We start from the raw sequence: 13,526 nt of genomic DNA on the forward strand, positions 1-13,526 counted from the left end.
AAGATATAATATTAAAATCTTGTAATAAGATGAATACTGAACAAGTCACTGAAGTCTTCTTACAGAGTTTATTCTATCAGATATATGAGTTACTGAGATCTATTATATTAGACTGAGACTGTCAATTCAGAAGTACTCTCTGAATAAGAATCTGTCAAGTTCTCAAGATTATATACTGTTTATTAACTATCTATCATTCTAAGACTGATAATATATTGAAATGAATAATTCAGACTATAAAGAATTATCTTTATAAGTTCTATAACTACTTATAAGATAATTGATACAATCTTCTTCTACATGCAGAGATTACTATCAATGATTGAAATGCTATTTTAATAGATATAAGCTCATTCTTTCTTACATACAGATATTATATAAAAGTGTTGAATCTTCTAAAGATTACACAGTTTATATCAAACTCTCATAGTCTGATTCAGATTAATAATAATATAGTAATGAAGCTCTGAGATACTCATAACTGAGCAGAAATCTTTACAATAACTGTAAAACAAGATTAAGAAGATTAAATTAATATCTGATGAGATTCTGCAGAGCAGTATAAGATAGAAGATCTTATATAATTGAATCTCAAGAATATATAAATCATATGTTCATCTCATACACTAGATTACTGTTATATCAGATATAAAGTGATAGAAGTTCTAGATAGTTACAACTACTATCTTGACACATTATTAGAGATTTATAATATCTTTTATACAAGCTTACTCTGCTGCACTGTCACTGATCTGTTCTCTTCTTAACTGACTTCTAACTGACAATCACCAGGAATCATAGAAGAAGATAATAAGCTTGAGTGAGAGATTGAAGATATTCTTGATAAGAGATCACACAGCTGCAGCTGATAATATCTTGTAAAATGAGTCAGCTATGATTAACTGATCTGAACTCTGAGTTCTGTGTTATCTGAAACAGAAGCCCTTGACTGATGAAAACTGCTTCTGAAAAGAAAGGGCTAATGTGGCGGGCTGCGCCTGATCAATTATATAGACTATTCTATTACACTTCATAGATTTCTACCACTTCATTCTCGATCGCTGATCCTCAGCTGCTACGAATGTGTGTATATTCTTCTGAACATGTATGCTCCGATTCTCAGCCATTCTCAATCACTGATTCTCAGCTGCTACAAATGTGTGTATATTCTTCTGCTCTGAAGCTCCACTGTGTACATCATCACATACATGTATAAATATTCACTTCAATTGCTGATTCTCATACTTTCTCTTTCTTTTCCTTCTTTAATGTTTTTCTCTTTGTTATATAAGACCTATATATTATACCGATCTATTCAGCGTAGGCCTCTTACAATCAGCAATTTATATAATACTTCTCAGATATCACAAGATAACTTACAGAACTTATCAAGAAGAACTCAGTATTTCAGTGATCAGTGAATACAGAAGCTGTATTTATATGAATAAAGAAGATGTTCATTAACATCTCTCTGCTTATAATATTTGATTCTGATTATGAAACAGTTATTGAAGCTGATTTCTCTGACTATATCACAGAAGAAGCTATATTGCAATATAATGATGAAGATGTCTTACAATTATACATCTTTATGTCTAAGAAACTGAGTTCTGCTGAATGCAATTATAAGATCTATGACAAGAAACTTCTTATAATTGTATACTATCTAGAAGAATGAGACTCTGAACTCCGAAGTATCTCTGAATTTAAGATAATCACAGATTATAAGAATCTCAAGTACTTTATAACTATCTATAAACTCACTGAATAATAGATATGATAATCTGAGTTCTTAAGCTGCTTTTATTTTATAATACACTACTGCTCTGACAGCTAGAACTTAATAGTAGATGCTCTCTTATAACAAGAGCAAGATATGCCTTTTAATATAACAGACATCTATTGAATAAACTGAGAGCACTAACTCTTAGATCTGAAGATATTGATTAACTAAGATAGAACAACTTATAACACTATATATATTTCTTCAATTAGAATACTCTCTCTCTGAACTGATACTGATACTGATATCTTTACTTCTTCTATACTGAATGAACTGTGATATATAGCAGCTCAGGCTGATGAACTTCTTCAGACTCTTATTAAAGCAGTATATCAAGAAATACTCTGATTTCTTTCAGAACTATGTATAAGAACTGATATCTCAGAATATTCAATTAATAATAATAATACTGTATAATTCTGTGAATAATGCTAAATCTCTCACTCTGAACTCTTATACATCTGAATAATATAAGAAATGTATAATTTGTATATAACTGATTATTCAGACTGTGAACAACTGTACTGAATAATCTCTTGAGAATTCTACTGATCTGAGATATTAAACAGTATCAGACATTTTATCTGAAACTATAACTATTATTCTTCTGTCATCTTATAACAAAACTGTAGAAAAGATCTGCTGAAACTGCTCAATATCTCTGATAGAATCTGATAAGATGTGATAATTAACTTTACTGTTAATTTTTCTAAGAGTAAGAATTATAGAAACATTCTGATCATTATAAATTGATTAAGTAAAAATATAATATTACAGTCTTGTAATAAGATGAATACTGAACAAGTTACTGAAGCTTTTCTACAGAGTGTGTTCTATTGAATATATGAATTACTGAGATCTATAGTATTGAATTGAGACTGTTATTTTATAAGCACTCTGTGAACAAGAATCTGTCAAGTTCTCAAGATTATACACTGTCTGTTAACTGTCTATCACTCTGAAATCAATAATGCATTAGAACAGATAATTCAGACTGTAAAGAATTATCTCTATAAGTTCTGTAATCACTTATAAGATGATTGATATGACCTGCTTTCACACACACAGATCACTATCAATGAATGAGATGCTGTTTCAACAGATATAAGCTCATTCTTCCTTACATATAGTTATTATATGAAGGTGTTGAATCTTCTAGAGATCATACAGTTCACACTGAATCTCTGCAGTTTAATTTAGATCACTGATAATATAGTAATAAATCTCTGAGATGCTTATAACTGAGCAGAGGTCTTCATGACAACTGTAAAACAAGATTAAGAGAATTAAATTAATATTCACTGAGATCTCACTGAACAATATAACATAGAAGACTTAGTATAATTGAATCTTAAGAATATACAGATCATATGTTCATCTTGTATACTAGATTATCACTATATCAAGTATAAAGTGATAGAAGTTCTTAGACTGATCATGTGACCGTGTCTGAGACCAGCCCCGGTGGCCGAATGGTTAATGCGGCCACCCGGTAGCGCCTTGGCGTGGGAAACCAAGGCGCGTGGGTTCGAAACCGCAGGGGATACATTAAATCCAGAACTCAAGCACCTCAGGTTTCTAATAAATACAGAGGTGTACAAATCACTTCAATGAATCACTCTATGTTCCTGAGCTGGGAAGTTATTATCGCATGTATCTAATTGTCACTTCTTTGTATTTTCCTATGTTCTTGTTATCTTGGCGTGGTCTCAACACCTGTATTTCCTCCTGTATAATCAACACTTGACCTGTATTTAACATCACACAAGAACTCATCATAAGCTCCGCTTGCATATGAGTATAATGAAAGAATAATAAAAAAAAAATAAAGTGTCTGAGATCAGAATCAAACTTTTTGATAGTTTCATTATCAATTTGACTAATCTTATTACACAGTTTTAACATTAGATAGTAGTTTCATACTATCTCAGTGAGACTTACTGTCTACTCTTATCACATTTTTCAAATGAGATTATGATTTTCACTTCTCAATTTAAATTATTTTTATTGCTTTAAATGACTTTAAATCTTATTTAAGTGTTATCAAAAAGCATTACTTCTTAAAAAAATTAAAAATAGTCTAAAAAAAACCTTAAAATGTCTAAAAATAGTAACTTTATACTAAGAATGAAACTAAATGAAATCAAATGAGATCACTTTCTCATTTTTTTCAAGTCATGATTTCATTTTAAGATCTCATATATAGTCACTTTGCATGTTTTTTTAATAACTAGTCCCAGCGGGATTCACATCAAGAAATGTATGAGATCAAATTAAATGAGACTAAACATAAAATTCATAGTTTCGGCGGCCAGTCTAGAAGTTCTAGATAGTCATAACTACTATCTTAACATATCACTAGAGATTCATGATATCTTTCATACAAGCTTGCTTTATCACACTGCTACTGACTCATTTTCTTCTCAACTAACTTTCAACTGACAGCTGTCAGTCATCATAGAAGAAGATAATGACCTTGAGTGAGACATTGAGAATATTCTTGATAAGAGATTTCACAGCTGCAGCTGATAATATCTTATGAAATGAGTTTACTATAATTAACTGACCTGAATTCTGAGTTCTGTGTTATCTGAAATAGCAGCTCTTGACTGATGAGAACTGCTTCTGAAAGAGAGAAACTAATGTAGCAGACTGTGTCTGATTAATTATATAGACTATTTCATTACACTTCACAGATTTCTACTGCTTTATTCTTGAATATGTATACTCTGATTCTCAGTCATTCTTAATTGCTGATCCTCAGTCACTATGAACATGTGTAAATTCTTCCACCTTGAAGCTTCACTGTGTACATCATCACATACATGTATAAATATTCACTTCAATTTTTAATTCTCATACTTGCTCTTTCTTTTCCTTGTTTAATATTTTTCTCTTTGTTATATGAGATCTATATATTATACCGATCTATTCGGTGTAGGTCTCTTACAACTCATAACACTATATATACTTCTCTAATTAGAATACTCTCTTTTCAAACTGTTACTAATACTGATACTGATATCTTAACTTCTTCTATACTAAATAAACTGTGATATATAACAGTCTGAGCTGATGAACATCTTCAGACTCTCACTGAAGTAGTATAATAAGAAGTGTCTCAATTTTCTTCAGAACTACATATAAAGTCTGATATCTCAGAATATTTAATTAATAATAATAACACACTGTGATTCTATGAATAATATTGAGTCTCTCAGTCTGAATCTCTATACACTCAGATAATGCAAGAGATGTATGATTTATATATAACTGATTATCTCAGTTATAAATAGCTGTATTAAATAATCTCTTGAGAATTCTACTGATCTGAGATATTGAATAGTATAAGATACTTTGTCTGAAACTATAACTATTGTTTCTCTATCACTTTATAAAAGAATTATAGAAAAGACCTGCTGAAACTGCTTAATATCTCTAATAGAATCTAGTGAGATGTACTAATTAACTTTACTATTAATCTCTCTAAGAGTAAGAATTATAGAAATATTCTGATTATTATAAACTGATTAAGTAAAGATATAATATTAAAATCTTGTAACAAGATAAATACTGAATAAGTCACTGAAGTTTTTCTACAGAGTCTATTCTATCAGATATATAAATTACTGAAATCTATAGTATTAAATCAGTTCTGTTAATTTATAAGCACTCTCTGAATAAGAATTTATCAAGTTCTTAAGATTATACACTGTTTATTAACTATCTATCACTCTAAGACTTATAATATATCAGAATGAATAATTCAGACTGTAAAGAATTATTTTTATAAGTTCTGTAATTACTTATAAAATAATTGATATAATCTTCTTCTATATACAGAGATTGCTATTAATAAGTAAGATACTATTTTAATAGATATAAGCTTGTTCTTTCTTATACACAGTTATTATATAAAAGTATTAAATCTTCTAGAGATTACACAGCTCACACTGAATCTCTGCAGTTCAATTCAGATTACTGATAATATAGTAGTAAAGCTCTGAGATATCTATAACTGAGCAGAAGTCTTTATAATAAGTATTAAATAAGATTAAAAGAACTGAATTAATATTCACTGAGACTCTTCTGAGTAATATAAGATAGAAGACTCAGTATAATTAAATCTTAAATATATATAGATTATATACTTATCTTATTCACTGAATTATGACTATATTAAGTATAAAGTGATAGAAGTTTTAGATAGTTATAACTATTATCTTAAAACATTATTAGAGATTTATAATATCTTTTATATAAGCTTACTCTGTTATACTGTCACTGATCTGTTCTCTTCTTAACTAACTTTCAACTAACAGCTGTCAGAAATTGTAGAAGAAGATAATGAACTTAAATAAGAAATTAAAGATATTCTTAATAAGAGACTCTACAGCTGTGACTGATAATATCTTATGAAATAAGTTAGTTATAATTATCTAATCTGAACTCTGAGCTTTATATTATTTAAGACAGCAGTTCTTGACTGATGAGAATTACATATCTGTGACTCTATATCACTTCTGAAAAGAGAGAACTAATATGACAGACTGCATCTGATCAATTATATAGACTATTTTATTACACTTCACAGATTCTACTGAAAGTTTCAATTCTCAGTCACTGATTCTCAGCTGAAAAACCTATGAAATTTCTATTCCTTCACTCTGAAGCTTCACTGTGTATACATATAAATATTCACTTCAATTACTGATTCTCACACTTTCTCTTTCTTTCCTTCTCTAACATTTTCCACTTTTGTATTATAAGACCTATATATTATACTGATCTATTCAGCGTAGGTCTCTTATAAGAAGAGTATAAAGAATGTAAATACAGTAGAAAACATCTATAAAGAAAAGAATGAAGATTAATATCAGAGTCATACAGCTGATTTCATTCATGAATTTGATAAAGTGCATGTAATATCATGTGAGATCATGTTACAGAGCATTTTGCTCAGAAAAGTTGATTTTTCTATAATAAAGAGATAGATATTAAAGAGAGTGAAAAGCAGTGATTGAAATCAGAGATTGACAAAGTAGATATTCACTTTTTATTTCTAACTTTTATATGTACAAATACTCAATATTCTCTGTAATATGTATGAATTTTAATGTATATAGACCTCTGGTTGTTGGATAATTACTATTAATATCCTCTCACTACTTGAATAGATGTAGATTTTGTTGGGGGGTGCAGATACTTTTGCGGAGCGACTAACTATATACAATATTCCTAAGCACAAATTGCACCCACACACGTTTACTAAGAAAGGAAGGGAGAAAATAAAAGTAAACGAGAAATTAAAAACGAGAAAAATGAAAACCCTAGCCAAGACAGAAAGAGAAAGTCGGTTTTTATTGAGGAGCAGCAGTGTTAGCTAACTGTTGCTGGTCAGTGACTACCAGACCAGCAATACTGGCGCTGCTGAAAGTGCTCATCGCCCCGGTTAACATCGCACTGAATGCAACGCGAGTCACATCTGCACTTCGTCCCGGTGCGAGCTGGGAGAGGACACCTATTTGATTGCCCAGAGAGCCGATGTTGGCGAAGCCGCAGAGGGCGTAGGTGGCGATGAGGCGGGAGCGGGGAGAGATATCGGCATAGTATGAGTTGTTTTGAAGTTGCTCGTAGGCGACAAATTCGTTCTATTGTGAGTATTTTTCGGTTAGTGGGTTAGAATATTTCTTTTGAGAAAGTCTTTTGTTGTTATAAAGAATAGGAAGAGGAATGAGGTGCATATATAGGTTAGCTAGTGGTGAGCATAGGTGGAAACACTTACGGCAATGAGCTTTAAGCCGATTAATTTGGCGACTTTGTAAATGTCGTCGCCCGTACGGGATACGCCGAGCAAGAAGGAGATCGGGTAGCAAATGTACCCGACGATCATCTCCAGGGTGAGGGGAGGGTCATTGATGTTTAGATACCGACCCCACCACGTTAGGAGGCCATTGACTAGACCTAGGAGGGAGATGATACAGAGCAAAGTCGCCATGATAACAGCTCCTATCTTGAGACCAAGCCAAGCACCATTCGCAAATGCGTGGAGCGCGTTCTTAGCACGGTGTTCTTCGTCATCCGGAACTATCACCCGTCCAGCCGTTAAGGTTTCCTCGGTCTCGGGGAACCTCATTTTGGAAACGGCAAGCGATGCAGGAATACTCATCACACAGGATGAGATTAACGCCTGTGGGTTGACGCCAAAGCTCACATAGGCAATGAGAACGCTGCCTGCAATCGTAGCAAAGCCGGAACACATGATTTGGTGGATTTCGGCTTGCGTGAGGTGATTGATGAATGGGCGAATCAACATGGCGGATTCTCCTTGGCCGATGAAGGGAGAAGCTGCGGCCACAACAGCCTCAGCACCGGACACACGCATGGACCAGAAGAAAGTTTTAGCGAATTTGCCAATGAACCATTGAATGAAACCAATGTAATAGAGCAGTTGCACCAGGGAGACGAAGAATATGATGGCAGGGATAACAGTGACCAGGAACCAAGTGACCTCCCTCGGAACCCAATCTCGCGTGAGGAACGCTGTTCCTTCGCCGGCGAAACCCAGCAACGCTCTAGCCAAACCCGAGATAAAGTTGAATAGATCATATCCGGCCTGCGTGCGTAGAACAAACAAAGCTACCAGAAACTGCACTAGCATACCAACCAGAACAGTCTGCCACACGATCTTCTTGCGATTGTTCGAAGTGGCCCATAGCGTAAATAGAAGCACCACCAAACCAAACAGACTGACGGCACGGTTGCCTCTGGTGTTGTCCTCTGATTCTTCCGAAGCGAAAGCTCCAACCAGGAAGACTACAACCACCACCAAGGTTGCTAGCGGGATTCTGAATTTATCTGGGATAAAGGAAACGATTGGGATCGCGGTGCGATGCCAAACCCAGCGCATCGGCCTGGTAATAATAGAGATTGGGACATAGAAGAAGAGCAAGCGTAGCGATATTGCTAGATGGACCTGGAACGGGACAACCCATCCCAGGTCCTTGCGGCGGAGGATCAGGCCAGCAATCCACCAGCTGCAATGGAAGAGGTGTTCTTGTTAGCTTCCATATGACAGTTTTGATCACGGAGGAATGGGTAAATAGAGTGACACCAGCAGAACAAGGGCCATGATATCCACTTGAACACCGGGAAAACGCGCACGAGGGTTAATAGAGAGCAGCACGTAGCTGGATGCAGCATTGCTTACCCAGTAAATAGTAGCCATATCACAGCATGCGTCGCCATGATAAAATGAGCTCTGTGCCGTTCCCGGAAGCGGCTAAACCTGTTCCCCTCATCCCTATCTTCCTCAACCGCCTCAACATCTCCGGTTTGCTTCGTCTCGGACTGGCTCTGGCTGCCATGGTCTAGGGGGCTCTGGTCCGGTATATTGGACTGATCGATACCCTTGACGTAGACCACTTCGTCTTCGCGACCCCTTTCCGCGAACGCAGAATGCTGGTGGTGAGCATGGTGATGCTGATTCGCAGGGTTGAGCGCAGGGTCTGCGCTCCGGGGAGGATGCGAGACCTCCAGCGTTTTTGAATCCATGCGATTGCTGAGTGGGATTCTTTCTAGATTGGCTGTTCCGTCAACTTGGGATTGTCGCGTGCTGGGCGGTACAGGCGTTTTGAGCGCTATTAGGAGGTGAATATGAAGATTCGAGGGGGGAAGGTTCGCGTCGCACAGCAGCTAACAGCAGTTTTTTATTCAACAGGAGGACGAAAACCTTCTTGTCGTCTTTAATATTCAGCGGCAGGCTCCATATCCATGGGTTGCTAGAAATATGAATAAAGAAAAGACGAATCACTGACGGTTGTCAACTTCCTATTTACCTTGGAAAAACCGTGCAACTGGAGATGAATCCAAACAACGCCCTATATATACAAAATGAAGAATGAAGGCCGCGGTTGAAGCTACAGACTGGAAGAGTGCGGAGAAAAGGGAGAACACAACCAGCAAGCGCAGCTTTTGCGGGGAAACCTTGATACTCAAACCTCCACGTCGTGCCGTTGGAATAGGCGAATTCCGCCCATAGGTCGCCCTCTCTATGTCGTAATCCCATTGCCCATCCACCCCTCACATTGCCTAGTTAGGACTCTGGCTCAGCGCCTCGGGCCAAGAAACACAAAATTATGGCTTCTTTACCTAAACCTTTCACGGTAGCTCAAAAAGCTTGACGGAGACATCACCCAAGAGCCCTCCAGAGTCGTTGGCTTGCTGGCCGGCAAATGGTTGGAGTAAGAAAAGAAATTTGGACCGCGAGAGACAGGGAAATGCAGCCCTGCCATCCTTCCCCATAACAAATCAGAGCCTTCAGCAAGGGTCCGAGTGTGTCCTACGGGGAAATCCCATGCGAGTGCAGAAACCTACTCGGCATCTTTGCCTCAACGCCGTTCGGTGCTTGACCGTGAACATGGTTGTAGGTCAGAATTCCAAGGCTAAGGCTAGGAGGCGGAAACCTTGGCACTCCGTAGCTAGTTCAGCCGCTAACTATGGCTTGAAGGTTTAGCTTAATAGCCCTCAAACTTAAAAAAGAGTTCGTGTACTTTATACACTGAATTCTCTGATGAAAATAAGTCAAAGACTGATCAACTGCCTGAATCTGTGTCTCTACAGAACACATTTCTCTCTGTAAATGTATCTCTGAAAGACATCACTCTTCTGTCTGCTATCACTGTCATGAGCTTTCCCCGGTGGCTGAATGGTTAATGCGGCCACCCGGTAGCGCCTTGGCGTGGGAAACCAAGGCGCGCAGGTTCGAAACCCGCAGGGTATCCGATACATTAAATCCAGAACCGAAGCACCTCAGGTTTCTAATAAATACAGAGGTATACAAATCACTTCAATAAATCACTCTATGTTCCTGGGCTGAGAAGTTATTATTGTATGTATTTAATTGTCACTTCTTTGTATTTTTCTATATTCTTATTATCTTGATATGATCTCAACACCTGTATTTTCTTCAGTATAATTAATACTTAATCTGTATTTAACATTACACAAGAACTCATTATAAGCTTCACTTGTGTATAAGTATAATAAAAGAATAATAATAATAATAATAATAATAACTATTATAAGCTGTAAAGTTAAATATCTCTGAAAGAAAGTTAATGATAAGTTATTTACAACTCTGAAAAGATATAAGAGACTCTGTAAAAATATCACAGCTTTTAATCTCATTACTCTTAAGATTTTCAGTATTATTGAATTTCAACTCTATTATATATTCAAGATCTGCATTGTGTATCAGAGCTCTGAGACTATTACAGAGATTAAAGTTTTACAAATATATAAAGAAATAGTTAAATACTTACAGAAGAAAGCTTAAGCAGCTGTAATAAAAAAAAAGCTTGACTCTGTAACTGAGTATAAAATATTTAAAATAGTAAATAAGCTGAATATTAAAATCTATGTTCTTAACAGCTGATAAGTTTATTATATTAAAATTAATATGAATATTAATATCATATTCTACAAAGTAAGATGAGTTGTTTAAGACTTCTGTTGATGAAATAATATTAACTTCAGTGATATCTATGTATCTGTTATTTCTATCTCTATTATCTGTGTAATACTTGCAGTTACAGTAGCTAGAAACTGAAATATCTATCAAGTTAACTTCATCACAGCATTTCTAAATACAGGTTTCTCACTTAATGAATAACTTTATATAAGACAGTTAAATAATTTTAATAATAGTACTGATGATGTCTGCTTACTTCTATAATCTCTTTACAGTCTAAAATAGATACTCTATCTGTGATTCAATCTTCTTATAAATTATCTAGAAGATATTAGTTTTAAGTTCTCTTATTACAATGAGAGTCTCTGATTTAAAAAAGAGTCTCAAATCTATCTCACTCTATATATAAATAATGTTAAACTTATAGATTCAGATATAAATATTCTTAAAGAGATAGTTATATAAATTACTGATTAATTTACTATAAAGAATCTGAGCTCTATAAATTATTACTTAGATATAAAAATTAAAAAGAATGAAAGTAATATTAAGCTCTTATAATCTATCTGTATGCAATCAATATTGAATAAGTATGAAATAGCAGACTTTATTATTATTATTATTATTATTATTCTTCAATTATAGATGTATGCAGTCAGAGACTATGACATCTACCTGAGAACTAAAAGTTTTCAGGGTTTTTACTATATCTATACAGTTAACTATTATACATTCATCAATTTCAGATATGCAAAATCAGAAAATTCTAGCTCAGAATACAAAAACTGTTTACAAATTGCAGTATTTTAACATCTTCTGATACTTTGAAACCATTTGACATGACAAAAGACAAGAGAACACAGTCTTAAAGATAGACACATTAAATAGATAGATAGAAAAGAATAGAAAGAAAAAGGTAAAGTAAAATAATGAGAGACTGTAATGAAACAAATTATTGAAAGATAGTATATAGCTGTTTTAACAGACTATATCTGATCAATTTCCTTCTCTTCATATTTAGATATTTCTGAATTCAGTCATTTTCTTGTAGCTGCTTGAGTTTCTGATAGAAAGTCTATTAAGTATTTAATTCCTGTCTCAGTTGAGAATAAGAATCTCATATTTAATTGATTTAGATCATACTTCTCTTTCAATCTGACTCTGAGACTATTGTATAATGCACAGTGCATTACAATATGCTCAGAATTCTCATTTGCATTGCAGAATGAGCATTCTATTGAATCAAATCTATTATCAAATCTTTGTATATAAGATTTGAAATAGCCATGTTCTAATTTCAGCTGTATTATAGATGAGAATATTTTCTTTTTACATTTAATTGAACAAGATTTTCACTTGGGTTTTATTTCAAATCTTGAATAATGTATACTCTTCTTTTATTTCTGCCAGCTTTCATTCCACTTGTCTAAATAAGATTATTTTATTTTTCTCTTTATAAAAGATCAGAACACAATTCTTTGAACAGATCTGCTTAATTCTGAACCTTTTTTTACAGCTGAATCAGCCAATTCATTATCATGAATATTCATATGAGCAGGAACTCAGTGCAGATGAATTATCAGCTTTGATATTCTTCTCTTTTGAATTTTTAAAATGGAGTTTAAGATCAGTTCAAGATTCATTTAATCATTATAAATCTGACTATTTCTAAGTCTTTTTAAAGCAGCTTGACTATCAGAGAATATTCATGTCTCTTTCAAACTATTTTCTCTTTTATAAGATTTTATTTCAATAAGTTTGAAAGCTTTCACTATTGCAAATAATTCAGTATCAAAGACTTCAGATTCACAGCCTAAATTTCAGAAATCTGAGATAAAACTAATATTATCTTCAGTATAAGCAATGTCTGCATCTAATCTATTCAAATTCTCATTTTTTGAGTCATCTGAATAAATCAGAATAGAGTCTTTTAAATTGATTGTAGAAATTCTCTTCAAATGCTGTTCATATTCTTTCTCATTAGATAGTTCACTTATTTGCAAGTCTATAAGAGATTCAAGCTTTTCTCTTCAGAGAGATAACTTCTCATGATCAACTTTTTCAACATTTAAAGAAGAAAATTGATTTTTAATCAGTGAGCATAGTCTGTACAGTTGAGAAGACATTTTCTTTAAAGAATTATTTTCATTTCAATTAAGAAATCTATTTCAATCCAGTTCATTTCCAGAGTTAACTGATGAAAATGAGAAAGAGACTCTTTCTCTGATTATATGATTTGAGCTCATCTTTATAACTCTCAGAGCATAGGTA

General features: G+C 34.0%; 1 protein-coding gene across 1 annotated transcript; it reads right to left on the reverse strand.

Moving 5' to 3' along the window:
- Window positions 1–7,143: 7,143 nt before the first annotated feature.
- On the reverse strand, window positions 7,144–9,337 carry BDBG_03613 (CNT family concentrative nucleoside transporter; the record flags this gene model as incomplete). The annotated part of the gene is made up of 3 exons (XM_002626403.1): window positions 7,144–7,434; window positions 7,569–8,820; window positions 8,994–9,337. 3 exons carry the CDS (start codon window positions 9,335–9,337, stop codon window positions 7,144–7,146), a joined length of 1,887 nt encoding a protein of 628 aa, XP_002626449.1.
- Window positions 9,338–13,526: the final 4,189 nt, after the last annotated feature.

This window comes from Blastomyces gilchristii (assembly GCF_000003855.2).
Source record: "Blastomyces gilchristii SLH14081 genomic scaffold supercont1.5, whole genome shotgun sequence".
Taxonomy (NCBI): Eukaryota; Fungi; Ascomycota; class Eurotiomycetes; order Onygenales; family Ajellomycetaceae; genus Blastomyces; species Blastomyces gilchristii.